The sequence below is a fragment of the Ochotona curzoniae genome, unplaced genomic scaffold (genome assembly GCF_017591425.1).
Source record: "Ochotona curzoniae isolate NIBS_2020 unplaced genomic scaffold, NIBS_Ocur_1.0 contig_2599, whole genome shotgun sequence".
Classification (NCBI taxonomy): Eukaryota; Metazoa; Chordata; class Mammalia; order Lagomorpha; family Ochotonidae; genus Ochotona; species Ochotona curzoniae.
In genome coordinates this window covers 3,970,877-3,997,402 of record NW_024465520.1, presented here as the reverse complement: position 1 = coordinate 3,997,402, position 26,526 = coordinate 3,970,877, and the positions used below count along the sequence as shown (strand labels likewise).

At 44.5% G+C, this 26,526-nt stretch overlaps 1 protein-coding gene across 1 annotated transcript; it reads left to right on the top strand.

The window, feature by feature from the left end:
* Positions 1-1,272: 1,272 nt before the first annotated feature.
* LOC121152725 (phospholipid scramblase 1-like) lies at positions 1,273-21,842 on the top strand. Its single transcript, XM_040974908.1, has 7 exons — positions 1,273-1,344; positions 2,365-2,407; positions 7,502-7,722; positions 7,837-7,998; positions 12,759-12,920; positions 15,743-15,842; positions 21,738-21,842. Exons 1-6 carry the CDS (start codon positions 1,288-1,290, stop codon positions 15,797-15,799), a joined length of 702 nt encoding a protein of 233 aa, XP_040830842.1. The 5' UTR covers positions 1,273-1,287; the 3' UTR covers positions 15,800-15,842; positions 21,738-21,842.
* The last annotated feature ends 4,684 nt before the right edge of the window (positions 21,843-26,526 follow it).

The following is a 26,526-nucleotide window of genomic DNA, read 5'->3' as shown; positions in this document are numbered from 1 at the left end:
GGTTACTATGCAGCTGTCTCGTGTCTATTTTCATTTTTGTATTTAGCAGTTTATAGTGTTGAAGCATAATTTTGCTGAACCTGGCCGTTTTTCAGGTAGTCTAAACTGGTTTATAATTCCAACAAGGCATATGTCAACAGTTGAGGTGCACAACAGTTTTAGGTGGGGTGTGCAGAGAAATCCTCAACACCCCAGTGGTTTTCAGGGGGCTGTCCCGGTTTGCTGCATCGTTTGGTCTCTACCCAGCCAATGCCAGTAGCATCCTCTCCTCCAATTTCCACATGCAGGAAATACATCCAGATCTTACCACGTGCCTTCACTTGTATACACGTGGACCATGGCCTTGTTGTGAGTTCAGAATTACATTCTCTCAATGTTCCTTGTTGTTTTTTTTATTTATTTACTGATTTATTTCTTTGAAAGGCAACATTGAGAGGGAAGAATTAGCGAGATCCCCCGTGCACAGGTTTACTCCACACATAACTGCAACTGCCGGGTGTGGGGAAGGCTGACGCCAGGACCTCCGCCATGGTCCTCCGTGTGAGTGGCTAGGCTCTGAGCACTTTGGCCATAACCTGTGGCCTTCACAGGCCCGGAAGGGTGGAGCTGTAGGTCGGTCAGCGCTCCAGTGCGTGATGACATCATTGCAAGTGGCCGGTTTGCAGGAGCACCCATCACTGGTCTCAGTATCACAATTTCTAACAGGGTTCCTCATCCCAAACGTTAGCTGCAGGCCTTTCTCCCTAGTGTCATTTCTCTTCTGCTGAAAACATGCAGGAATCTTCATGGGATTCCGATGGGTAGTTTATTCCCTTTCATTTCCTTGGATATATTTTCCATCTGAGTTTTTTAACTGTTAAGAAAAAAGACTGTGAGCCATATCCATTCTTAGTCTATCACCTTCAAAATAGAAGTGGCTAAGAGGCAGAACTTCCCTTGAAATAGCTTTTGGAAGATAAAATATATCTTTTTTTTTTTTCCCCAGCTACAGGTTTACTGACCTGTGAAGTTAGTTTGTATGTAAACTGGGGTAATCCTAAGCGTTGATTGCAGATTCTTTCTGTATAGTTAAACAGTATTTCATTTGTTCCTGATTTAGGATTTCCAATGCATGTGGGCCACCCCGCCCCCCAAAGTCACTCTCCGGATCCCAAGACCAGCTATTCCGTGTCTCCGTATAGTTCCTCGGTTCCTCCAGCTGACTACCCAGCGCTTGGGCCAGACAGGATTCCTGTCCAAGTTCAACCAAGATATACTCCGCCTGGGGCAGCTTCCGAGGTCCAGTGGATGCAAGCCCCAGCACGCCCACTGAACTGCCCACCTGGATTGGAGTATTTGATGCAGGTAACTTTCAGTACATGCAAAGTCATAGAGCTAGGTGAGCAGGTACTCCACTTTGTCTGTTGGCTTAGATGGGCGTTCTGTGCACTGCATCGGCAACAGAGGAGGCAAGGCACAGTCTCGATACATGCTTTGCAGGGTCAGACCACATATCTTGTGCCTTTCCCTGTGGCCAGGATTTGAATGCAGCCGCCTGGGGCGGAGTCCCCCAAGAAACCTTGTCTGGGGTGACCTCAGATTTGATCCCAAGCCAAGCCCAGTCTCTACACAGCCTGAGAGCCACCCCAGCCTATCCCAGCCCAGCCCACCACAGGCCTGGTTGGGATGTATACCAGCAGGTGCCATGGCCTATATTGGAGCGACCAGACCCCCCCGCCCAGGACATTTTTGGGGTGCCACCCTGTGCTGCAGCCTAGTGAATCCCATCCTGCATCCCACCTGACCCTCATGTACTCCCATGGGTGCTGTGCCTTAGCTCAGCCTGAGCAGGCCCCAGCCACAGCTCACACACATGACCATGACCATCCTCCACCACCGCCAACCCTGACTCATGCTCGCCGATCCCTCTTTTCCAAATCAAGAACAGGCAGTGATGCTGGCACACTGGTATAGTTAACACCAATTGGTCATTAACCAGATCCAGAATAACCACCATCCCTGGCCACTTTTCTCCTAACTGTGATGCTTATCTTATTACGAGGCCACCTACGCAGCTGCCTACAGCTGAGGCAAATCAGAAAAAAAAAAAAATCCACATTTCCTAGCCTTTAAAACAAACACTGTCGTACTCATATGTAAGCCGGTTTTATTTGACTCAAGTTGTGTGATTTTAGTGAAGACTTTCAGTAAGTATTTTATCATCTTGGACAAGCATCTTTTAGTTTTAACACTAGATGGTAACATACTATAAAGTACTGATAGGATGAATAAGCATTCATTACAATGTTATAAGTGTAAATGTTAATATTTCTGATTTAGGAAATATTCTTTTGATAGACACTTATACTTTTCTTTTTTTGGCAGATTGATCAGGTATTGGTTCATCAGGAAGTTAGCGTCGTGGAAGGTATGCATTCATTATGCGCATCTGATTTCTAGAAAAGTTTATGGAGGTAAAGGTATATTAACTGCCCTAAATATATCACGATTAGCCATGTGAGACGGTTAAGTTCTTTTATAAACTCTTCACAATAATGAAAGTACGAGCAGTGTCCGTAATCAACTTTCAAGCTGCTCACGAGAAACCGCTATTATGTTGGACACTTTTTTGTTTTTTAGCAATACAGACATTAACTTAGAAAAATACAATGCCAACTGATTTTCATACAAATCCCTTCAAGTGACTTACGCCATCTCATCTGTTTGCTCCCACATTGGGATCTGCTGGACCGTGGGTCAGAGCTACACGCAATACTTTCGCTAGCTTAGCACATTGCCAAAATCGGTGGTCAGTTAGCGTTTAAAGGGGGATGTTTTGCAGATCTGTTTTTTGTGACTCGTCTTTTGGGAGTTCAGGCGCACCCTGTCTAACCTTTGTGCCTTGGGCTGTGGCTTGGCGATTTGGAAGCAGGGGCACCGCGGGGTTGGAGACTCCTGACCCATAGGCCCTGAGGGTTGGCTCCCACGGTGAGCATTCTCACTCCTCCCCAGCGAGCCTGATCACACCCGGTATCTCGTTAGGGACCATGAAGCTCAGATGCAAGAACTACCGTAGGAAGCCAGGCTAGGCTTCAGGACAGCTGCCAGGGATAAGACTGGGTAGCTTTACGATCGATCACTGGTGCCCTCCTCTTAGATTCAAAGCGTTTGATGAAAATGCAGCTGGACTGTAAAATCTGTCTGCAAAGTTATTCCCCGCTAGCAGAAAATGATGGTCATCTGTCCAACCAGGGAAACGGACCTGCGTAAAATACGCAATTGTCATGTGTTATATTTAAATGATTTGTAACGTAGAGGGCGAGGTTTTTGTGATGTTTTTATTATTATTATTATTATTTTTTATTGGAAAGGCAGATATACAGAGAGGAGAGACAGAGAGGAAGATCTTCCGTCCAATGATTCACTCCCCAAGTGAGCGCAACGGGCCGATACTATGCCGATCCGAAGCCAGGAGCCTCTTCCGGGTCTCCCACGCGCGTGCAGGGTCCCAAAGCTTTGGGCCGTCCTCGACTGCTTTCCCGGGCCACAGGCAGGGAGCTGGAAGGGAAGCGGGGCTGCTGGGATAGAACTGGTGCCCATATGGGATCCCGGGCGTGCAAGGCGAGGACCTTTAACCACTTGCGCCACCGCGCCGGGCCCTTTTGTGATGTTTTTATCTGGAAAAAGCGCTTTGTCATTTCATCAGCTGTGTTCTGATTTTTAAAAATATACTGTAATATTAAAGTTATAGATCCAAACAACTAGATACTCGTCATTACACAGCACACACTGTATCTTTTTTTTTTTACTTATAAGCTTTCTAAATATATGCGAATGTGTTTCACCAATGAAATAGAAAGTCAATTTCTATTTCAATGGCTTGTAATGCTGGGGCTGTTTTAAAAAGGAACATCTTCCATTTCCTTGCTTTTTACTGAAATTAAAAGTTTATATTCTTATTATAATGAACATGAATATTACATCACTACTTTTAACATTTGAGCATGTAGCAACACTTAGTGTTCTCCTCTCAATTCAAACTTATTTAATTAAGGAGCAGAAGCACATAATTCTTTTGTTTTCATTTTTTTTTATTATTAATTACGTTGCATTATGTGACACAGTTTCATAGGCTCTGGGATTCCCGCAACCCTCCACAAACCCTCCCCCCATGGTGGATTCCTCCACCTTGTTGCAGTATTACAGTTCAAATTCAGTTGAGATTTCTTTCTTTGCATAGACCAAGCATAGAGACCAGCATCTTATTGTCCAGATACATTGAACGGTTTCTTGGGGAGACCATCTCTGGTCTGAAGGTAGAGCTGGCAGAGTATCATCCCGATCAATTAAAAGCCCCAACATCACATCAACAACAATTTACAGCGTTATGGAATTAATTGACATGGTATTGAGTAACCAATATGTTAAAAAATGCAAATTCTTAACCACATCCTGTGACTACTTCATTGACATTTCAACTTTAGTTTATATACAGAGCCACCTGCTATCCACCTTAAAATGGCTATCGGTTACTATGCAGCTGTCTCGTGTCTATTTTCATTTTTGTATTTAGCAGTTTATAGTGTTGAAGCATAATTTTGCTGAACCTGGCCGCTTTTCAGGTAGTCTAAACTGGTTTATAATTCCAACAAGGCATATGTCAACAGTTGAGGTGCACAACAGTTTTAGGTGGGGTGTGCAGAGAAATCTTCAATAACTTAGTGAGGAGTAACTGATCTTTGGGTCCCACCTAGTCAGGTATATGTGAGTTCACATGATTTCATTTTTTAAAAATTTTTATTGCAAAGTCAGACATTCAGAGAGGAGGAGAGACAGAGAGGAAGATCTTCCGTCTGATGATTCCCTCCCCAAGTGAGCGCAATGGCCAGTACAGCGCCGATTCGAAGCCATCAAGGCAAGGACTTTAGCTATTAGGCCACTGCACTGGGCCCTGTTTTCAATTTTTTTAAGTAGCCAGAAGGAAACAGACATTCTGTAAATAAAAAATGAGCTACAGATTTTTTAAAAAGTGAAGTAATTAGTTATATAATAAACTCTTAAAAAAAATCAATCTGAGGGCCTGACACGGTAGCCTAGTGGCTAAAGTCCTCAGCTTGCACTCGCTAGGATCCCATATTTGCGCTGGTTCTAATCCTGGCTGCCCTGGTTCCTATCCTGTGGCCTGGAAAAGCCGTCGAGGCCAGTCCAAAGCCTTGGGACCCTGCACCTGCGTGGGAGACCTGGAGGAAGAGTCTCCTGGCTCCTGGCTTTGGATGGGCACAGCTCTGGCCGTTGCGGCTGCTTGGAGAGTGAACCATCGGATGGAAGATCTTGCTCTCTGTCTCTCCTCCTCTCTGTTTATCTGACTCTGTAATAAGAATAAATGAATCTTTCTAGAAAATCAATTTGACTTCTCAATATTTACTATGGTAGATATTTAAGTCAAGTGGACCCTTTACATACAGAACTCGGAGGAATGAGCCACACTAAACACACTTAAGGAAATTAATACTGACAGACTCTATGAAAGTCATCCTGTATCATAAAGCTTTTGTAATTCTTTTTTTTTTAAAGATTTATTTATTATTTATTGGAAAGTCAGATATACAGAGAGGAGGAGAGACAGAGAGGAAGATCTTCTTTCCGATGATGCACTCCCCAAGTGAGCGCAATGGTGGATGCTATGCTAATCTGAAGCCAGGAGCCAGGAACTTCTTCAGAATCTCCCACACGGGTGCAGGGTCCCAAAGCTTTGGCCCGTCCTCGACTGCTTTCCCAGGCCACAAGCAGGGAGCTGGATGGGAAGTGGAGCTGCCGGGATTAGAACTGGCGCCCATATGGGATCCTGGGCGTGCAAGGCGAGGACTTTAGCCGCTAGGCCGCCGGGCCCACAGCTTTTGTAATTCTTACCTCCATATTTTTCGGAGTCAATTGTCGCTATTGTTGAGTCTCATTTGCTGTGACTCGAGGAACTGAGTGTTGCGGAGAAACGGGGCCTTTGATTGCTTCTTGTTGGCAGTAAACAAGGAGAGGTGCCTCCTGTGTGAGCCAACCCTGGACACCCGTTTGCATATCACAGGTTTTCTTGTTCCCCCGTGCAGAGATGAACCCTGGAAGGTGCAGCGTGCTCCCAGGAGGACCCTGGTCTGGACGAAGCCCCGGTGGCCACGCCCCCTTCCGCTTCTGAATGACTAATGTGGCATTATCATGATGCCAGGCACCCAACCCGATGTTCTAGGTCATCTTCCATTTCCACTCTATTTCACCAACATTTGCTTCAGAACTAAGGGAGCAGTGCTGCGGTACAGGGAGTCAGGCTGGTGCCCACAGTGCAGCATCCCATATGGGCGCTGATTTGAGTATCAGCAGCTCCTATTTTCTTTTCTTTTCTTTTCTTTTTTCTTTTCTTTTCTTTTCTTTTCTTTTCTTTTCTTTTCTTTTCTTTTCTTTTCTTTTCTTTTCTTTTCTTTTCTTCTTCTTTTCCTTTCTTTTCTCTTAAGATTTATTTATAGTCAAAGATTTTCCCCCCCCCATTGGAAAGTTGTACATACAGAGAGACAGAGAGGAAAATCTTCTGTCCGCTGACTCACTCCCAAGCAGCTGCAACAACCGGAGCTATGTTGTTCTGTAGCCAGGAGCCTGGAGCCTCAAGCCTTTCCCGGATCTCCCACATGGGTGCAGGGTCTGAAGGCTTTGGGCCATCTTCCACTGCTTTCCCAGGCCACAAACAGGGAGCTGGATGGGAAAGCGGACGCTGGGATTAGGACTGGTGCCCATATGGGGTCTGGGTGCATGCGAAGCGAGGATGTTAGCCACTAGGCTATTGCGCTGGGCCCAGCAGTTCTACTTTCTATCTAGCTCCCTGCTAATGTGCCTTAGGAAAACAGCAGAATACGATCCAAGTATTCAGACCGCTGCACCCATATGGAAGACCCAGGTGAAGTTCTTGGCTTCTGGTTTGAGCACAGCAATGGCCCAGCCCTAGGCATTGCTGCCATTTGGAGAGTGAAATAGATGATGCAAGATCTCTCTCTCTCTCTTTGTCTCCCACTTCTGTCCCTGTGAACCTGCCCTGCGGAGGCAGTTTTGGTTTGCAGAACGGTATATTACACCAACTTATATAACCGTTTGCCGAGCATAAGCAGAGCAATCATGTAATACCCTCTGTAATTCATAAAACTGTAGCAGGGTATTCAGAGCCCGATTTCCTCTGACTCGGAGCCTGTGGTGTCCGCGGATCTGTGTGTCCCTTCCACGAGAAGTCTTCACGTCCTATGCTTTAGTGGCTTTCGTCTCCCTCCCCCCTTTGTATCGGTCTAAATAAATTGACACTTGATTTTAGCCAAATGACCAAGACGCGATTCTCTGAACAAGTTTGCCTAACTTTCTTTTCTCCCCGGACCGTCCCCGCCACCTGGCGTAGCCGTGTGGTATGACATCCTGGGGTCTGTTTCATGATTTGGTTTCACTCGTCATACGGCCCGGCGTGATCACCTTTTTTGTTTGTTTTTTTGTCTTGAAGCCTTAACGGATTTTCAAAGTAAAAACAGATATGAAATCAAGAACCGCCTTGGTCAGAGGCTTTTCCTGGCAGTGGAAGACTCGGAGTGTTGTAGCCGGAATTGCTGGGATGCGCTTCGGCCTTTCACCATGAGGATTCTTGATAATACGGGCCGAGAAGTGATCACCATGGAGAGACCCCTGAAATGTACATGTTGTTGCAGCCCCTGCTGCCTCCAGAAGGTCAGTGCGGGGTCAGCAGGGCGGCGTCTGCAGTGGGCTCTGCGCCCCTCGCTTTCCTAGCGACCCTGCGCTTGCATCAGGATTTCACTGATGCGTGTTCTGTTGCCTTTGCAGCTAGAAATCCAGGCTCCGCGTGGGGTACCGATCGGTTATGTGGCTCAGATCTGGCACCCCTTTCTGCCCAAGTTTAAAATTCAAAATGAGAAGAAAGAGGACGTGCTGAAAATCTCTGGTCCGTTCTTTGTGTGTAACTGTGGTGGAGATGTTGATTTTCACGTGAGTAACGTTCTGATGTTTTTGGACATTCCTTAATAGAAAAAGACCTTTTCAGTGTAGACACATAGAATAATCGTACGTTAGCAAATCGTATACAAGACATGTTTCAAAAGGAGGATTCTGTGTTCAACTAAAAGTTAACCGTGAATAAATACCGTATGCCGATATTTCAGGGGGCAGAGGGTGCACTCCTATTTGGGCAGACTGTGGCTATTGCTCTGGCCAAAGATCGGTGTTTATTATGGTGAATGTAATGAAGGGAAACACAGCTGTGTAATCCGTGAAAAGGCTTAGCCATGAAGTAAGTAGATGAAACAACATTAAAATAGTGAAAACTCCTGCTGTGCCGCCTTGGTGCAGTCCTTGTCCTGCCTGCTGCTGCCTGGGGGACGGGTGGTCCCCGTAAGGCTGGGGAGGACTCCGATGAAACTCCTGGCCCACGGATGGCTTAGCATCTACTGTCACATTCACTCATCTGTTTACTCTCACACGGGGGGAAGGGGAGGGAGAAATAAAGAGGACGCGAATGAAAGGAAGCAAGGAAAGGAAGGGCGAGAGGGAGGAAGGAAGCAATGAATTTGGGGTAGGACTTCCTCTGGAGACTGGCCATGAGCTCTGCTGTCAGGGTTACAAAAGCAAACGAGCAAAAGCTCTAGCTCTGTGTTATCCATTTCCATGGAACGCAAGCGTTGTTGTCCAAGTCTGATCGCCAGCTTGCGGATCTTTCGATTCTGATATGCAGGTTGCCAGTGCTGTAAGCCATCTTGGAAATTCTGACGTGAGTTCCACAAAATGCCTAATCAAACATAGATTAAAGAAATTGACGTGGTAGCTCAGTCCTTGCCTTGCGTGAGTCAGGATTCCATAGGGGCGCCGGTTCTAATCCTGGCGGCCCTGTCTCCCATCCAGCTCCCTGCTTGTGGCCTGGGAGGGCAGTTGAGGATGGCCCAAGGCCTTGGGACCCTGCACCCGCGTGGGAGACCTGGAAGAGGTTCTGGGCTCTTGGATTTGTGTAGGCACTCCTCTCTGCATATCTGACTGCAACAAAAAGTACATCTTTTAAAAAAGAGAAGCATGTAAAATCACCACTCATTGATAATTTGAAGTCTGAAAATACTAAATGGAAAATTCCAGAAATACAAGTTTCCGGTTGTGGATGAGTGGACGGTTCATGAATCGCCCCTTTCCCCAGGGCATCTACAGTGTTCGAAGCCCCTGGCCCATTCCTCACTCACTTGACTGTCACAGCCACAGTCAATGTTTTTCTCAAACCATCCTCGTGTTGTTCTATTCACCTAGCAGCAATCTTGATAAGGGAAAAAATAAACAGGCATGAAATTGATGTCACCATCAATCCCGTTTATAAGTTTGAAGTCCAAGTTCGGAACGCTGTTTGGCTCACAGCACGCTTAATCCAGAGTGGTGATAGAGGTCATGGATTAATTACAACAACTATCAGAAGAAGATTGATAACAAAAGGTCTCCTCCATTTCTCCATAAAAATCTTCCATCTCCATGTGGGACCAATTAAAAATGATGTACTTAGTCATTCACCCAGAAGATAGTCAATATTTCAGAAAAAACGTATTACAAAATATAGAATAATCTGCAGCCAATCATTCAAAAAAATTAATCTTGAAAAGGCGAAAGAAAGCCAGAGGGCCCCAATTAGAGGACGTTGTAAACATTAACAGGGAGACGTGCAGTGAAGCCAAGCAGAACCTCTCTGAGCAAGAACATTCATCGGAAAGGCTGGAGTGGAAATCAGACACAGGTGGAAGGAGGATTAACTGAGGGAAGTTCAGGGAAGAGAGAAATTTGCACGGCCATTAGAGGTTGAATAAACCGCTCTTTCTTTTTTCAAACTCTCTCTCTGTGTCCAATCAGTGGCTAAATAGTAGAAGAGAAAGCAAGAAAGATGGGATGAAAGCAAGAAAGATGGGTCAATGGAAACCAGCCGAGGATTGGGCAGAAAGTGCAAACAGTGCGGGGTGAAAATAAAAGATGAAGTGCAGGTGGGAGGGGGTGCGAGAAACACACGCACCTATTCGTGATTTAGACTAAGCCGAATCAGTGAAGAGATCTGAATACAGCGAAGGAGAGGGAGGAGAGAGCAAGGAGTGTTCTTGCTTAATATGCCAAGTCCTCACTATCTTGAATCTGGGTCTTCGTATTTCCTCTTTACACCGTCTATTCGCATCCATTACTTTGTAAAATATTTAGTTATTTCTTGTAGATTTGCAAAATGAATTGCATCGCAGAGATATTTGGACCGTGTCTGTCCTTTTTATTTTTTTTGTTGGAGAGGCAGATTTTACAGAGAGAGACAGAGAAAGATCTTCATCCACTGGTTGCCCAAGTGGCAACAATGACTGGAGCTGATCCAGTCTGAAACCAGGAGCCAGGAGCTTCTTCGGGGTCTCCCATACAGGTGCAGGGTCCTCAAGCTTTTGGCTGTTCTCTACTGCTTCCCCAGGAAAGAAGTAGGGAGCTGGAAGGCAAGTGGAGCAGCCAGGACGAGAACCAGGGCCCATATGGAATCTTGGTGCACGCAAAGTGAGGATTTAACCACTAGGCCACTGCACCAGGCATTTGTGCTTTACGAGACTCGTATGTAAACCTGTGGTACTAGACTGTTTAGATCATGCAAATGCATGATCTGCACACACAGATATGGATATGAATGCAATAAAGATTTTAATATGTTCTAATGGATCAATTTTACTGATTCTTAGTTTTTTTCAGCATGTAATACTTAGTAAAAAGGGACACGATCAGGAGATACTCCAGAGCTAGAAGCTAGAACCAGAATGTTTGTTTTGAAACACATTTTCCAGAGTCTTCCTGTGTGCTCATGGGCAAGCTTTGCAAGTTCTTTTTGTTTCATTTTCTATTACAGAGAAACTCAATACAGTGATTCAAGCTTGTTATCAGGATTCATTGCTTATTCTTAAAGCCTTGGCATGCTGCAGGCGAATTGAACCTGATACATGTGTTTTATTATTAAACAAACAAAATATTTTGTCATCACTGATAAGATTTGTGCTACACTGCACTATGCTGTATTATTTGGATTGTGCCCATACTCTGTATGTCATTTCATTTTTCAGATTTTTGTATTTATCTTTGCTGGTAAACAACAGGATTAGAATATTATCAACAGTTATTGCGACTTAAGTTATGGATTTCAAAATCTTGTATTAATATATCAATTTTTAGTTCTGCAAGCTGGCTTTTTATTAAAAGGCGTTTGTTGTTTTTAAAGTCATATCTAGAACTAAGAATTCTCTATTCCTGATTACTTTTAATTCTGATTATTATGTTTTAGCCCTGCTATTAAGAACCACAGAGTTTCTTCCTTTTGCCAAAATTTTGGTGAATTTTTCATTTCTCGCTACAGAAATAAGTAAGGAGAAATGGTAATATTTATATTCAAATTCCTTATAGTACTCAATTTATTGTGGATACGAAGATGTCATCTGTAATTTTCATCTGTAAAGTATTTCACAGCTTTAAAATGTTAAGGCTTTTCTTTCAAAACATTCCGATTTTACTTCCATATAGACAAAAAGGCACACATTCTACTAAATAGTTCAATGGAAAACAAAGAAACAAACAAAAAAAAAACACTTGATTGTCCTCAAGTAATTTCGTAAATATTTTACAAATGGGAAAGGAAGAACCCAGCCTCGGGCCGTGCAGTCTACAATAGCCATTGCTACACGTGCTTTGCTTATTTCCTGTGTTTTAACTCTTACACGTTTATTCCTCTTGATCTTAGGCAAAAACCCGAGAAGCAAAACAGCTTTTATTTTAACTTTTTTTTTTTTTACATGATAAAAAAGCCTTTGTATAAAGCTTCAAATGTAATAAAAATTGTGTCCGTTTTAAGATATGCACAAAGGCTCAAGATCATTCATGTATTCAGATATTGCTGTGACCCCTTGTGCCCGGGCCTCGGCTCGGACCCTGGTCTCTCTGTTCTGCGTTGTCGCGGGAGAATCTCATTGGATCGTAGTGTTTTCACGGACCCTGCTTGGAAAGCGTAGACAGACTGAAGCACGTAAGCATGTTTCAGGAAATCCTCCTGTGCATTGTCCAAAAGCTCACATGGCTAAGCCAAATTATCAATCAGTAGGAGAAACTCCAGGACATTGTAGGAACGAGAATGAAACGAGCAGCGGCTGGTAATTCGTGTCATCACGGCTTCATATTAGAAATCGGTTTCAGATTGAAGATCCCATCAACTTGGACCCATATAAAATGTCAGTTAGTCTCCCCACCGGCGCAAACCTGAGGCCAGGGCTTCAAAGGCTGCTGCTTGCAAACATGGTACCGTGTGCACCTGTGCCAACAGCACTCTGCTCCAGCTCATCCACACAGCTCTTCGTGTAAAGAACCGGCTCAGTGTCAGCTGCTTTCAGCCTCCACCTGCCCCCTGGGGAGCTCGTGCCGTCTGACCCGAATCCAGGCAGTTTGTTCTGATGTAAATTTTTCTACATTCTGTCTTGATAACTCAAATGATTTATTAGGATGCATTTTAATGTGAAATAAAATATTATGATAGTATTTTCCATGCTCCTCTGGGTAGATACAGGAGCCTGAGTGTACGAATGAGGGTCACATGTTCATAGTAATATCTGATCTACCATTTTAACTCAATGCTGTTTCGTTTTACTGAAAACATTATATAGTTTTGCTGTAGATGTTCCAGCCAACTTTTAAAAGACTTTTCTGTTTTTTTTTTTTTTGCAATCTAGGTTAAGAGTCTTGATGAAACAAGCGTGGTCGGCAGGGTTTCTAAGCAGTGGAGCGGCTGTGTGAAGGAGGTGCTGACCGACGCCGACAACTATGAGATCCAGTTCCCTTTGGACCTTGATGTGAAACTCAAAGCCGTGCTGCTCGGCGCATGCCTCCTCATCGTGAGTCCATTGTTAACTAACCTTGGCTAGCTGATGCTTTCTCGCAAAACCTTCTGAAATTCCCGAGTAGGCTGTTTCTTTAAAACGGTCTTAGGTTTTTTTTTTTAAGTTTCAACAAATTCGTATGGAATACTAGCTCTGAAATCCCGTGCTGCTCAGACATCAATTTAGGGGACGACAGTTTTGGCTCAATGGTTCTATGTATTTTCAGATGGCAAAAACCAAACAACCAAACAAACAAAAAACCTTGGTGTGTTAAGGAGAGGTTATTTTCTTCAAGTTTTGTTTTTTCTTTTAAACTTTTGTGTTCTTAGAAAGCAGCCAAATCTGCCAAAGCAGATATTCTCAAGTGGGACCTTTTAAAAACCTATTTATAGCATTGAAATGATTTCAGTGTGTATTCCATAGGTGGTACATTAGAAGAGTATTTTAAAAATGGAATGCAGAATGTACTTATAAAAACAAAAGAAGAAAACAGGGCGAGCCACAGGAACTTGGAGCAGTGGCTCACGTGGTTGCCCCCATACCAGAGTAGCTGGCTTCATTTCCAGAGACTCTGCTTCCAATCCAGTGTCCTGTTCTTACGCACTTAGGGAGGGAACAGGTGTTGGCTCAGCTGTGGGAGTCACTAGCTCGTACTTGGAGACTCGGATTAGGTTTTGGCCTCCTGACTTTAGCCTGGCCCTGTCTTGGCTGCGGGCAGCGTTGGGAGAATACCAGAAAATGCCAGATCCCTCTCTCTATAACTTCCACTCAGAATGTAAAATAAATAAGTACAAAGTTGTGGTTTTTTTTAATGTATTTATTTTTATTGGATTGGCACATACACAGAGAGAAGGAGAGACAGAGAGAAAGATCTTCCACTTAATTTCCCAAGCAGCCACAGTGGCTGGAGCTGAGCCCATCCGAAGCAGGAAGCCCAGAGCTTTTTGACTAGGCTACCATGCCAGGCCTACAAAGTTGTCTTAAACATAAACACATGGCAAAAATAAAATTTTTTTAACAAGTATATGGCAGGGCCAGGCGTGGTGGCTCAGGTGGTTAAGGTCCTTGCCTTGCACGCCTGGGATCCCATATGGGCGCCGGTTCTAATCCCGGCAGCCCGCTTCCCTTCCAGCTCCCTGCCTGTGGCCCGGGAAAGCCGTCGAGGATGGGAAAGCTTTGGGACCCTGCACCCGTGTGGGAGACCTGGAAGAGGCTCCTGGCTTCGGATCAGCATAGCATCTGCTGTTGCGCTCACTTGGGGAGTGAATCATCGGACGGAAGATCTTCCTCTCTGTTTCTCCTCTCTGTATATCCACCTTTCCAATGAAAATAAAATAAATCTTATTAAAAAAAAAAACTAGTATGTGACAAATAAAAGATAAATGTAAAGTAATGAGAAAGTAAGTTAAGAGATACCAACTACGTAATTTGTGTCTCTTGGATATCAGTTTGAACAAAGCAAGACAAATATATTCAGGAGACTTTCAGGGAAATTTGAACAATATGAAGGCATTATTAAAGTATTTTATGTGATACTAATCTTAAAAAAAATGCAGGAACCGGCATCACAGCCTAGCTGCTAAATATCAAAAATATTTGAAATATAACCCCATGATTTTCGCAAGCCACAATTTCATGGACTTTTTGAAGATACCTTGTATACATGGGTTTTGAAATGTTTTGCCCCATGGTGAATCTCTTTTCATTCCATTTTCTATAACATTTTTGAATTACTCTTGGGTATCTAGAGTTGCATTGTAAACATTTTAGCATTAAGTATTAACCCCTGAATTAAATTTTAACTTTGGGGAAACTAAACAGTCAAGGTATGTGAAAGATACAGTGTATTTAGGGGAAAGAAATCTGTCTGGATTATTTGGATTTATAGGAAATCAGAAGGAATGACAAAAATTATTATTAGGCAATGATTGGTCAAGGCATCGAAAGTCATACAATACATTGGTTTTCAAATTAAACTAATTGTAGTCTTCTAAAAATAGATATTTTTTCAGAAGGTGGTGCAGCAGAAAGAGAGAGGGTCAGAGAGAGAGAATTATGTACCAGTTGGTTCACTCCCTGAACCAATAGCCAGTTCTGGGCCATGTGGATGCCAAGAGCTGGAAATGGCATCCTGGTCTTCCATGTGGGTGCCAGCCATATTTTGTTAGCTTCCCAGAATCAATAGTAGGAAGCTCAACCAGAACCGAGGGGCCAAACCAGCATTCCACTTTTGGATGCCAGTGTTGCAAGTGGCAGACTAACCCACTGTGTCACAATTCTATCGGCAAGATTAAAAGATGGTTTCTGTTGATGAGATAAAAGAATCTGTGTGAGCCAAAGAAAATTTGTAGGCTTTCATGTAATTATAGAGCAGAGAGTCTAGTTAGATAGCGACAGAATGATACCAATTGGGACCAACACTAACTGTTTGGCATTGTAACTCAAAGCTGACCAGCATCACTTGAGAAAACCTAGAGCTGCAGAAAGAACTTGAGTCACAAGAAAAGTTTCCTGGTTCCGAAGGATCTGCTCTGAGTCGAAGACTGAATGCATGAGAAAGAGTTCAGAGGCCACATAAAGAGGTGATAGCTAAAGGCATTAGTGGAAGATTCATTTAATTTGTTCTGGTGAATAAACTGTTAGAATCTAGTTGCTATTAAAACGCAAAACGTGAAGCTAGAACTCAGTGCAGCTCAGTGTTTCCAGAATTGAGCTACTTGTAGTTTCTTGTTTGACAGACAGGTGGCTTGGGTCATTGTATCACTTAAAATTTCACTGTCTGAGACTTAATCCATGTGTTGCTTGAAAACATTTCTGTATTTTTGTTCTGTGTCTAGGATTTCATGTTTTTTGAAAACTGTGCCGGCATGCAGCCAGTGATAGGAGTATGGTAGCAGCCGAATGGATGTCTTTTCCGCGATGTCTGGGTATGCAACGGTACGCTCTAACACCTGCAAATTAAAACAGGATGCCTGTAGCCCCAGCTGTATGTGTTTGCATTTCTAACTGTGCAGCTGATTATATCACTTAATTGTAAATGTTATTTTTTTACATTAGAACAATATTTACTGTGAATTTATGAGAAAAAAAAAAACCATGGGCCTTTTTGCATTTACACATTAAAAAACAAAACAAAACAAAAAAACTACCATAAACTTAAAATCTTATTCTCCATTTTAAGTAGACACAAGAAATGGCTCATTGAGATTGGCCTCCCTGCAGGTGAAAGAATCTACCTAAGTGAGGAAGCAGAACTAGACTTAATGAACAGTTGGCAAGCAGCGAGCAGCCAGAGGCGGAGTGTGTGCTGGCTGCTAGCCACGTGGGCTGGCACGCTTTTCCGTGTAACGAATTGGCTTCTCTGGGTACAGCTGTGGCATGCGCACTGCCCCTAGCCAGAGGCTTTTCCTGGCAGCCCAACCGCCCTGAGATAACCACACCCCCCCACACATCCCCAAAGAAAGAAATGAGATGCCTGCTCTGATATAAGTCGAAATGTCAGTTTGCAGATGAATTCAGTTAAATTTCTACCCCACGAAAGACCTAATTAGTATTAATTCACAATTACAAATATTTACTTTTACAAAAATGCAGATAAAATGCTGAACTGTTACTGCTATTGTCGCTGTCCCGCAGCAACGGACTTGGTGCACGGAGCCGATAATAACACGCGTGGACCCTGACTGATGGTCAAAGCCGAAGTTTATTAGGGGCATCAGACTTTATACTCTGAAAGTCCGTATTGGGTAGGGGAGGAAGTATCGATAGGGGAGGAAGTCTCGAGCTCATAAACAAAACCATCAACTGTTATTGCACTCTAGATTAGAATTCCTTTAGTCTTTACATCACGCTAGGTGTTCTCATTTACATGCTGTTTACTCAACCCGTGGGAACTATCTCCCAGCAGGTATGCAAGAGATAGCCATTTGGTCGTTTTCATGCAAATACTGCCCAATGAACTGCAATCCTGTGCTCGCTGGCCTTCCAGGCTCACAATGTCCTCCTACAGCTATAATGATGAGGCTGTCCCAGTTAAGTAAGAGGGATAGAGTTTTGCCTGAGCTCAAAGCGCAGAGACTCTCATCTAGAATTTGTCCAGGTTCCTGTCTGGCCGTGTGTAAGGCCATAACCCAGATACGTGTGTAGATGTAAGTTGGAGTGCAGGATTTTTGCAAGACAGGACGGCACACACTCAGACACAAGTGCAGGAAACTGAGAGAGAGAGAGAGAGAGAGAGAGAGAGAGAGAAACCCCACCCGGGCTATAGTTATCCATTCATAGAGTAAGGGTGGTACTCGGAGCTCAGCTTGACTGAAGAGCCAAAGCAGACAGGATTCGGGCTAGAGTTTTTAGCACACATCATCTCCAAGAAGGTGTCATGACTTCTGGAACGTGCGGGAGAGTGAGCGTTAGCTCCAGGAGGCAGGGTGCACACGCAGACTGCGCGCGTCGTGCGTGGGCGTGGGAGCTGATGGGGCGCCCGTGACACAAGGCTTGGGTGCCGCCCGTTCTCAGCTCCTGATCCCACCCGCCTGCTTCCCTTCCCCAGGTCAGTGTGGGTAGTTTCCTGATGAAACTAGAGTTGATTTCTAGCCATATTATGATACATGACTAACACGTTACCATTTGTTTTTCAATGTTGATTCCATTGATCCCTTTAGTACAAATTAGGAGTAACAATTTTTTTTAATCACCCTTCCTGATAGGCAATCATATAAAAATGAGACAAGATAAGGTGTAACTGAGATTGTATGCGTTAATCTACATTACCGACATCGGACTCCAGTTAGGTTTACCTATGACGTATTTACAATCATGATTACACACAGAGGCACTGCTGACCTTACCGATAATTTTTGTAATGTTTTCTGTTGTTTGGCTTGAAGTTCAAAAAGAAGCACACTTTCAGGGCTTACCTTTGGACTGATTAACCAGACGTCCATGCATCAGAAGCGTAAACATTTAGTCCCTAGCCCATTGTATATATCAGCGTGAACAAAGGAAAGGGATGCAGAAACAGATGTGCAGACATTGTTTGCACATGAAGCTTTATTAGTCAGATGCAATCAGGACACATATTTAACCTCTGTCCCTAGTTCCAGGCGTCTAGTTCCTCAAGGTCTTGTGAACTTGCTGAACAACAGAGCAGGAAAGCGTTCCATTTTTCTTAGTCCTTGAACCCAGCTCCTGACCTTGAGCTTCACCGTCCCTTGAACGTTTCCCGGATAACTGGAGCATCTGTTGTTCAAATAGAACAATGGAGTCTTGAGTTGTTTGCTGATAGCATCTGAGTCGGAGGTGATTACAAAAGACCCGGGATTTGCAGTGTCAACCCCCAACCTTCAGAGACTAGAAACAGACTTGCAGTTGAGATGACCAGTAATGGCCAGTGACTTAAGCAAGCATGTCCACACAACAAACACACAGTAAAAACCCAAAAGCAGAGGGTCTGCACATTAGCTCAGCTTTCAACTGGCTAATCCTCCACCTCCAAGTGCCTGCAGCTCAAGTAGGTGCTGGTTTGTGTCCCGGCTGCTCCACTGCTGGCTCTGAAAACTGCTGGCTGGAAGAGGATAGCCCAAACCCACATGGGAGACCCAGAAGAAGCTCCTGGCTCCTGGCCTCAGACAGGGTCAGCTCTGGTCCTTGTTCTATTTTAGGAGTGAACCAGCAGATGGAGGATCTTTCTCTTGGTGTCTCCTTGTCTGTGTAAATCTGCTTTCTAATAAAAATAATTTAAAAAAAAATAAACGTTTCTGTGTATTATTTTTAAGGTTTATTTTTATTGGAAAGGCAGATCAGATACATGGAGAGACAGAGAAAGATTTTCTATCTGCTAATTCTTCTCCAAATGGCCACAATGGCCAGAGCTGAGCTGAACCAAAGGCGGGAACCCAGAGCTTCTTCGGGATCTCCCACACAGGTGGCAGGGTCCCAAAGCTTTGGGCTGACCTCCACTGCTTTCCCAGGCCACAAGCAGGGAGCTGGAAGGGCAGTAGAGCAGCTGGGACATGAATCAGTGCCCTATGGGATTCTGGCACTTTGCAAGGTGAGGATTTGGCCATTGAGTCATTATGCCAGGGCCAGTAGCATATATAATATTATACCTATATATCTATCTATCCATCTATCTACATATAGATAAATATAACTACATATATAGATATGTATATCTGTGTATAGATATAGCTCCTGTGAAATGCAGAGCCTCCCGACTGTGAACTCTGTAGGTGACTAGAGTAGCACACTCAGAAATAGCTTGCAAGTAATGAACCCTTTGCATCTCTTCAACTGGCTGTTTATTTGCATTGTTTTAAAATAAAGATCTATTTACTCTTATTTAAAAGGCAAATCTATCGAGAGATAGAGAGAGAGAGAGAGAGAGAGAGAGAGAGAGAGATCTTCCATCTGCTAGTTCACTCCCTGAATGATCACAATAGTCCAAGCTGAGCTGATGCCAAGCCAGGCCCCGGGAGCTTCCTGTCGGTCTCCCACACGGCTGCAGGGTCCCAAGGACTTCAGCCAACTCGCACTGCTTTTCCAGGCCGTTAGCAGGGAGCTGGGTAGTGAACGGAGCAGCTGGGATGAACCGAATCCCATCTGGGATGCTGGTACCATGGGGTGGAGGATTAGCCTGCTGAACCGCAGTGCCAGCCCCCGTTTCTATTTTTTCTTAAGAAAACTCTGAATGTTTCCTTGCATTCTTGTAAGATATTTTGGAAAATTAAACTGAATCTTAGGATTTTGTGTCTTAGAAATGATTTTAAAATATTTGAGGAAAATGGAATTTAAGGTTAAGGGTTTGTGTGTGTGTGGTTTGTGTGTGTGTGTGTGTGTATGTGTGTATGTGTGGTGCAATAATGTACTGAAATCTTTGCATGGTTTTCTTGGAATTTGAATTTCGCATGTGAACATTTTGAGATCTCATATGGATGCATTTTAAACTTTTGGAGTTAATTGCCATTTCTTCTAATTCAGTTTTCAATTCTCTTCCAACGCCTTTATCTATTATATGTCCACTCTTGATTTTTCTATAACAGCTGCTACAATGTAAACTGTGTAAATGCTTTTGTTTTTTAAAGAATGATGACTAGCAAGTGTCTCTATAGATGCGGTGCAGGCACAGCTTCTTGGACTCTTTTCTATCCACTTGGTTAAATACACGTATAAGGAAAATTGGTCTAATCAAAGATAGCCAGAGGGCAGGAGGCGGCCCCCAGAGCAGCCAGTGTTACAGAAGAGTGGACCATTCACTGTCAAGTCCCGAGCTTCCCAGGAGGGGACAGGGACTGAGAGCTGAATTGGTGCAGATAGAATTGGTAAAGTGCATGTGTAGGCGACAAGCAACGTCTACAGCCAGAAGCCTGCTTCCTGCTCTGGGCCTCTATCCTGTCAGATCTAATTCAACCCCAGGTTAGATGGCATCAGGATTCAGTTCAGTCTCTGGAGCAGTAGCCTAGTGGCTCAAGTCCTCGCCTTGCATGTACCACGATCCCATATGGGCACCGATTTGTGTCCTGGCTGCCCCCGCTTCCCATCCAGCTCCCTGCTCGTGGCCTGGGAAAGCAGTTGAGGATGGCCCAAAGCCTTGGGACCCGGCACCTGCATGGGAGACCCTGGAAAATCTCCTGGCTCCTGATTTTGGATAAGCTCAGCTCTGGCTGCGGCAGCCACTTGGAGAGTGAATCAGCAGACGGAAGATCTTTCGCTGTGTTTCTCCTTGTCTCTGTAAATCTGATGTTTTAATAATAACAATAATAAAGGTATTTTGGGAAGAGAGTAGCACTTAATCAGTGGGTTAATGTGTCGCCAAAGCGTCTGGCTGTCGCGTCATTCGATCTATTGAAACCCTGAATAAGACAAAATGGAGGAAAGACACATTTCTCTCTCCTTGAAGCTGACATCCGTCGAGCCTGCCCTCAGACATTAGCGCTTGTGTGTTCAGGCCCTTAGGCAGGAGGACCACCTATACCACGGCTCTCTTGTTCCTGGGTGTCAGGATTAGGGCTAAATGGATGGCTTTGACTCTAGTTTTCCCACAATGCCTTGAACATCTCGGCCGCCAGCATTGTGGTGGCCAACCTGTCATGACAGTAACCCGAGAGTCTAATACATAGCTACAAAATATGGTAGGATTCTTCCCTAAGCTCCTTAAAAAAAAATTATTTATTTTTATTGGAAAGTCAGATATACAGAGAGGAGAGACAGAGAGGAAGATCTTCTCTCCGATGATTCACTCCCCAAGCAGCCACAACGACTGAAGCTGAGCCAATCCGAAGCCAGGAGCCAGGAGCTTCTTCTGGGTCTCCCACGCGGTTGCAGGGTCCCAAGGCTTCAGGCCTTTCTCTGCTTTCCCAGGCCACAAGCAGGGAGCTGCGGAACCGGCTCTCATATAAGATCCTGGTGCATCCAAGACACGGACTTTAGCCACTTGGCTACTGTGCTGGGCTCATTTCCTTCACTTTTAATATGTCAACCACTGAAATCCTCTCTATACTGCTGACATCCCAGTGAAACTGACCTTCGTAAGATTAGTAAAGATCTTTATATAGCGTGGGCTAACTGAAATTTTCAACTAGAAGGCAGAAGAAATCAAGCACATGTTTAGTGCTTGGATTTCTGGCATTTTCTTTGCTGTTGAAGGATTGAATTGAAGGCAGTGAAGAGAGAGCGCAAACGAGTGGTGCACAGCTCATTGATCTGCTGTTTGAGAGCCCAGATGGCAGCAATGCCAGGGCCAGGCTGGGCCAAAGCCATGAACTAGGGATTCTACCCAGATGCTTCAGGTGCATGGCTGGGCCCAAACACTCAAGCCACCTGTTGTTTTTTCAGGACATATGCAGAGAAATGGATCAGAACCAGAGCTGCTACGATGAAAACCTGGGCTACCAAGAGATGCCAGAGTGACAAGTGGCGGCTTGATGATACACTACACTATAATGGAGGTCCCCGGCCTCTTCTTTAAACACAGATAGAAATATCTCTTTAAGTTGTAATTTCCAGTTGTCTGAATAAAATAAAAAGGTTTAGATTCTGCATTGAATGATTTTGGTTGATGTGTGTGTGTGTTGTGTGTGTGTGTGTGTGTGTGTTTTGTTTTGTGCTGGGGTGTGGGTTTTGAACAAGTAATAAGTGTTTGAGTTGCACAAAATGAAGTTTTACTCAGCCAAGCTCATCAGGCTGTGGCTGCTACAACTAAATCCACAAAGGAGGAAGGAAGGAAAGCTGAGCAGAAAGGAAGGAAGGATGATGGGAGGAAGGGAAAAGAAAAGGATGGGAGAGGATGGAGAATGGAGGGAAGGAAGGAAGGAAGGAAAGAGGGAAGGCAAAGGGACCTAGTGGGTTAATCTGCCACCTTCTGCAGATGTGGGCACTGGTTTTTTCCCTGCCAGTGCACTTGGCAAAGCTTTGGAGGAATGCCCTGCATGTGAGTGGAAGACCTGGAAGAGGTGTCAGCTGCTGGCTTTGGTGTGGCCAAGAACCAGCCACCCTGGCTAATTAGGGATTAACCAACAGATGGAAGACCTTTCTGTATTTCTCCCTCTTTCTAACTGCTTTTGAAATAAATAAAATCTTTTTTTTTTTTTAAAGAGAAAGATTGAGTCCTATCTTCCTTTGCAGTTCAAGCCGATGGCATCCCCTGCCCTGCCCTCCCCTGCCCTCTCCTGCCCCAAGGGCTGGAAGGAAGTTTCTTCCTTTTTTTCCTAAGTATGAGGAAGAAAATGAGCCCTACCACCGAGCAGGTGCTGGAATTACGCAGGGAAGGTTTATTTTCTTGCTAGCCGAGTGACCTCCACCCGCTCACTAGGCTTCAGATCGTGGCATTCAGTGTGGAATATGTCTTCTGATCTCTAATGCCTCGGCTGCAGGACAGTCATGTTTATGATTCGACACACCTCTGTGCCCTGCCTTTTTCCTCCTTCGGGCAAACAATGCCAGTCCACTGTTCGTTAAACATGAATGTTCCCGTACTCGGCCCACGCCTCCGGCTGGACATTTTATTACTGTACCTCTGTTGGCATGAGTTTCATACCTACGATATTACTGGCTCCCGACAGAGAGAGAGAAGCGGGAACATTTCACAGTCTACGGAGCTGTTCGCAATGTCACGTCCCACAGAGAGCTCACACTCAATATAATCAGACTGTACCTCGGATTGCTTTCTGCGGTCTCCAGCTGCACGTGTGTGCTCTTGTACCCAAGGTGGAAAACACGGACAAGATAATCCTCTTAGTCTTCCTCCCTACAAACCTTCTCCATCACCAAATACTGCTTAGTAGTTTCCTGTACTAATCAATGTGATTTGAGAGGCAAAGGAAATGCACACACAGATAGAACACAACGGCTGAACCATGCCGGGATGGCAAGCTGGGAATTCTGTCTTACTGCATAGCGTTGACAAGTTCAATGCTTGCGTCCGTCTGCTGCGGCTCCCAGGGCGTGCGTAAGCATGACGCGCAGAGCGGGCCACATGCCCACTGCCTTCGGTTTGTAAATCCTTAGGAGAAATTCTCTCTATTTTGACTATATTTTGTCTTACTCTCTTAGCATAGCATGGCATTTGGGTTGAAATATAAATGACAAGATATTTTAAATGCTTCTCTCTCATATCCTATAAATTATTCTTTACATTGTCATGACTTTTTTTTTTAACAGGAGCCTCTTCATGATTTTCATATTTATAACTATATCACATGTGAGCCTGTCCTCCCAACTAAAGCAGACCTCGTTCTGGTTTTACGTGCCTCCTATGCAAGTCCGTTCAGCTGCTTTCCAGAGCTGATCTGCTCGGGTTGGTCTAGAGGCTAGATTTATTTCCAGTAGGCAGAGTTTGTTTTTCCCTTACGTATTAATCAAGGAGGGGGTGGGGGATTTCCCTCCACAAGCCATTTCGGGGAGGGGCTCACCCTCCACGTTGTCATTCTGTGATAACGGAAGCTCATCGCGTGCACCAAGCCAATGCAAAGGCACCAGCGGGGTAAGCGCTTGCCAGCTCAAGAACCTGGCTTTGCAAGTCACACATCTGTTTCTTCTCAATCCTGTTGGCTGGACTTCTGTCCTATGTTCACACCAGATACAAGGAAGTGTAGTCCTAGGTTACACGTCACCTTTGCATAATAATTCTATTCCACGGAAGAGGAGAATACAAATTTCGGTCAACAGTTAATGAAGAATCCCGGTCAATGCTACAGCGTTCCACCTTGCATAACCCAGGACCATCTGCATTCCTGAAGTGCACCATCGTCTCCTTTTGCATCTATTGCTGCCTTTCATTCAGGCCCAACTGCTAACCATCTTTCCAAGCTCCGCTGCTGTATTTAGGTGCTGCTCAGAGCACCACTACTCCATATTGGAGGGCTGGGTTGAGTCCTGGCTGTTTTGCTTCTAACTTCCTGCTAACAAGTCAGATAAGGCAGCAGCTGACAGCCCTGGCCACCCAGGCAGTTTCTGACTTCGCAGACCTGGCTGCTGTGCTCCTTTTTGGAACCACTGGAAAAAGTTCTCAGTCTCTCCCTCTTTCTGTCATTCTGCCTTAAAAAAAAAATTAGTGAAATAAGAAGTATTTGAGAAAAATCTTTTTTTTTTTCTGTAGCATGCTATCACTGATCACTCTACTTTGTAAATTGATATTATCCCTTGAGACTTTTTTTCATATTTTTGTCATATTAAGTGTTAAGGAAATCTCGACATGCTCAATTACAGACATTATTACTGTAAAGTATTCATTTTCTCTTTCACAGTGGACCTGAGTAACATGGATGTTATACAATCGGCTGATTTAGACCTTGCTTTATAAATAATTTGGGGAATGTTTTTGTTAAAGTCAGATTGAATTCACAGGAGATGGCTGTGGTGCAGTGAGCTAGGCTGCACCTGCAATATTGGGAAGTTACTCAGGGTTCTTGTGCTATTGTACCTGGGAAAGCATATGTCCCCAAGACCCTGTCACCCATGTGGGAGCTGTAGAGTCACTGACTCCTGGCTTTGGCACAAAGCCACCAGATCAAAGACCTCACTCTCCTTGCCTTTCAAACAGACAAATCCATAAATCTTTTCCAAAGAGTTTGTGCATAATTGTAATCATGTCTCACTATAACTTTATGACGGTGTTATGTTTTCACTCTTTCGTCAAGACTCCTAGGAGCTGCAAAGATTTCTTGCCTAGCTAGTTTCAAATTCATTGCTTTTTCTTTCCAGTTCACCCCAGGTGGCACTCCAACTTCCTCGTAGTTCAGTGTGTCCGGCCACCAGAGTCAGATCAACAGCAAGTGAATGGAATGTGATCTAACGATCGCTCCAGCCCTGGCCCACACAACCTTCCTGTAAGCAAATCTTCCTTTCACTACGTGAGGGATGCCCGTGCCCTCATCAGCCCTGGGCCCTGAGCCACGCACCCTCCCCCCCACAAAGGAACAGCTCCAGTTAACATTTGCCTGGGTTTGATGTTGGCAGCGTTCTTAGCATTATCCCAAATAATACCTCCAAGGTCACTACCTAATTGTGTTGATCATCGTCAACGGCTCATCATATCTCACAATAAAAAACTTGGCCTTATTCCAGTGAAACTTAGAAATTGACATGTCTGGTCCAGTGATGTAAAGTGAACTACCCTGCTGTCTGTGTCCGCTTAACTCTTCCTCGGGGGCCCTGGGAATTGGGAAGTCATGTTACAACAGTTAGCTTAGGCAAGAAGACGGGGAGGGCGCAGCGCTAACAGAGAATTCTGATACCTTCAGTGGTATGATGCCTTCGAGCACAGATACAAACTTCAAAATCAGAGTCACAGAGAGCTAAAATCTGAGCTTTGCTATTTAGTCACATATAAGCTGGTACTGAGTTTAGGGCAGCAAAACTTTACCTAAATCTTTTCTAGTTAAACAGATCATAGCAGAATAAAAGTGAAACAGTTAAAAAAAAAAAAAACAGCTGTAAGAGTTTCAATAAGTTTGAGGAAATGGGAAGAAGCGGATCTGACAATGATGTTGGGAAGTGTGCGGACTGAAGCGTGTAGAGTGACAGGTTGTCGTTGCAGGAGACCCTGGTGACCTGCACAGCATCAGCGAGCCTGGGGACTTAGTGATATCAGCTAAAGGCATGGGTGCAGGTGCAAATGAGAAATTAGAGGAATTCATGAAGGCTCCACCCCCCAGGATCTCCAAGGACAGAATGTAGCATTGTTCCTTGCCAGATATGGGAAATGATTTCTTTGTCAATTGTAAAGAGGAAAGCTGATTTGGGAAATAGCATCGCAATACAACGGAAAGGGGTTTGAACAGCCCCTGTGGCTTCCTGCATCAGCTGATCAGACACGCAGCTCCGCCACAAGGAAAGTCCCCCAGGCTGCCCGACACTTTTCTGAACTTTGTGTATTGTCATTTCTTCCAACCTCTTTAAAATTCTATGAGACAGGTGCTGCCACCACCACTACTTACAGAAGAAACAAAAATGAAAAGAGAAAGTATTCGGACCCAGGCGGCTGGAGTTTCTTCCCCTCCTCTTGACGTCTTTTCTCAGTTTCTAGCTCGGCCAGGCTGCTCTCTCTCCGCCTTTTTTGCGTCTTGCGGTCTCTCCTAGCAACTGTTAACTGATAACCCCAGTCCGCGGAGTCAACGGAAGGAGA

What these genes read in the sequence shown, in the direction of transcription:
- LOC121152725 (XM_040974908.1), top strand. Translation starts at nt 1,288, where the DNA reads ATGCAAGCCCCAGCACGCCCACTGAACTGCCCACCTGGATTGGAGTAT. An exon ending in GCCCCTGCTGCCTCCAGAAG is followed by an intron (nt 7,723 to 7,836) that starts GTCAGTGCGGGG and finishes TTGCCTTTGCAG; the next exon opens with CTAGAAATCCAGGCTCCGCG. An exon ending in GTGGAGATGTTGATTTTCAC is followed by an intron (nt 7,999 to 12,758) that starts GTGAGTAACGTT and finishes TTTGCAATCTAG; the next exon opens with GTTAAGAGTCTTGATGAAAC.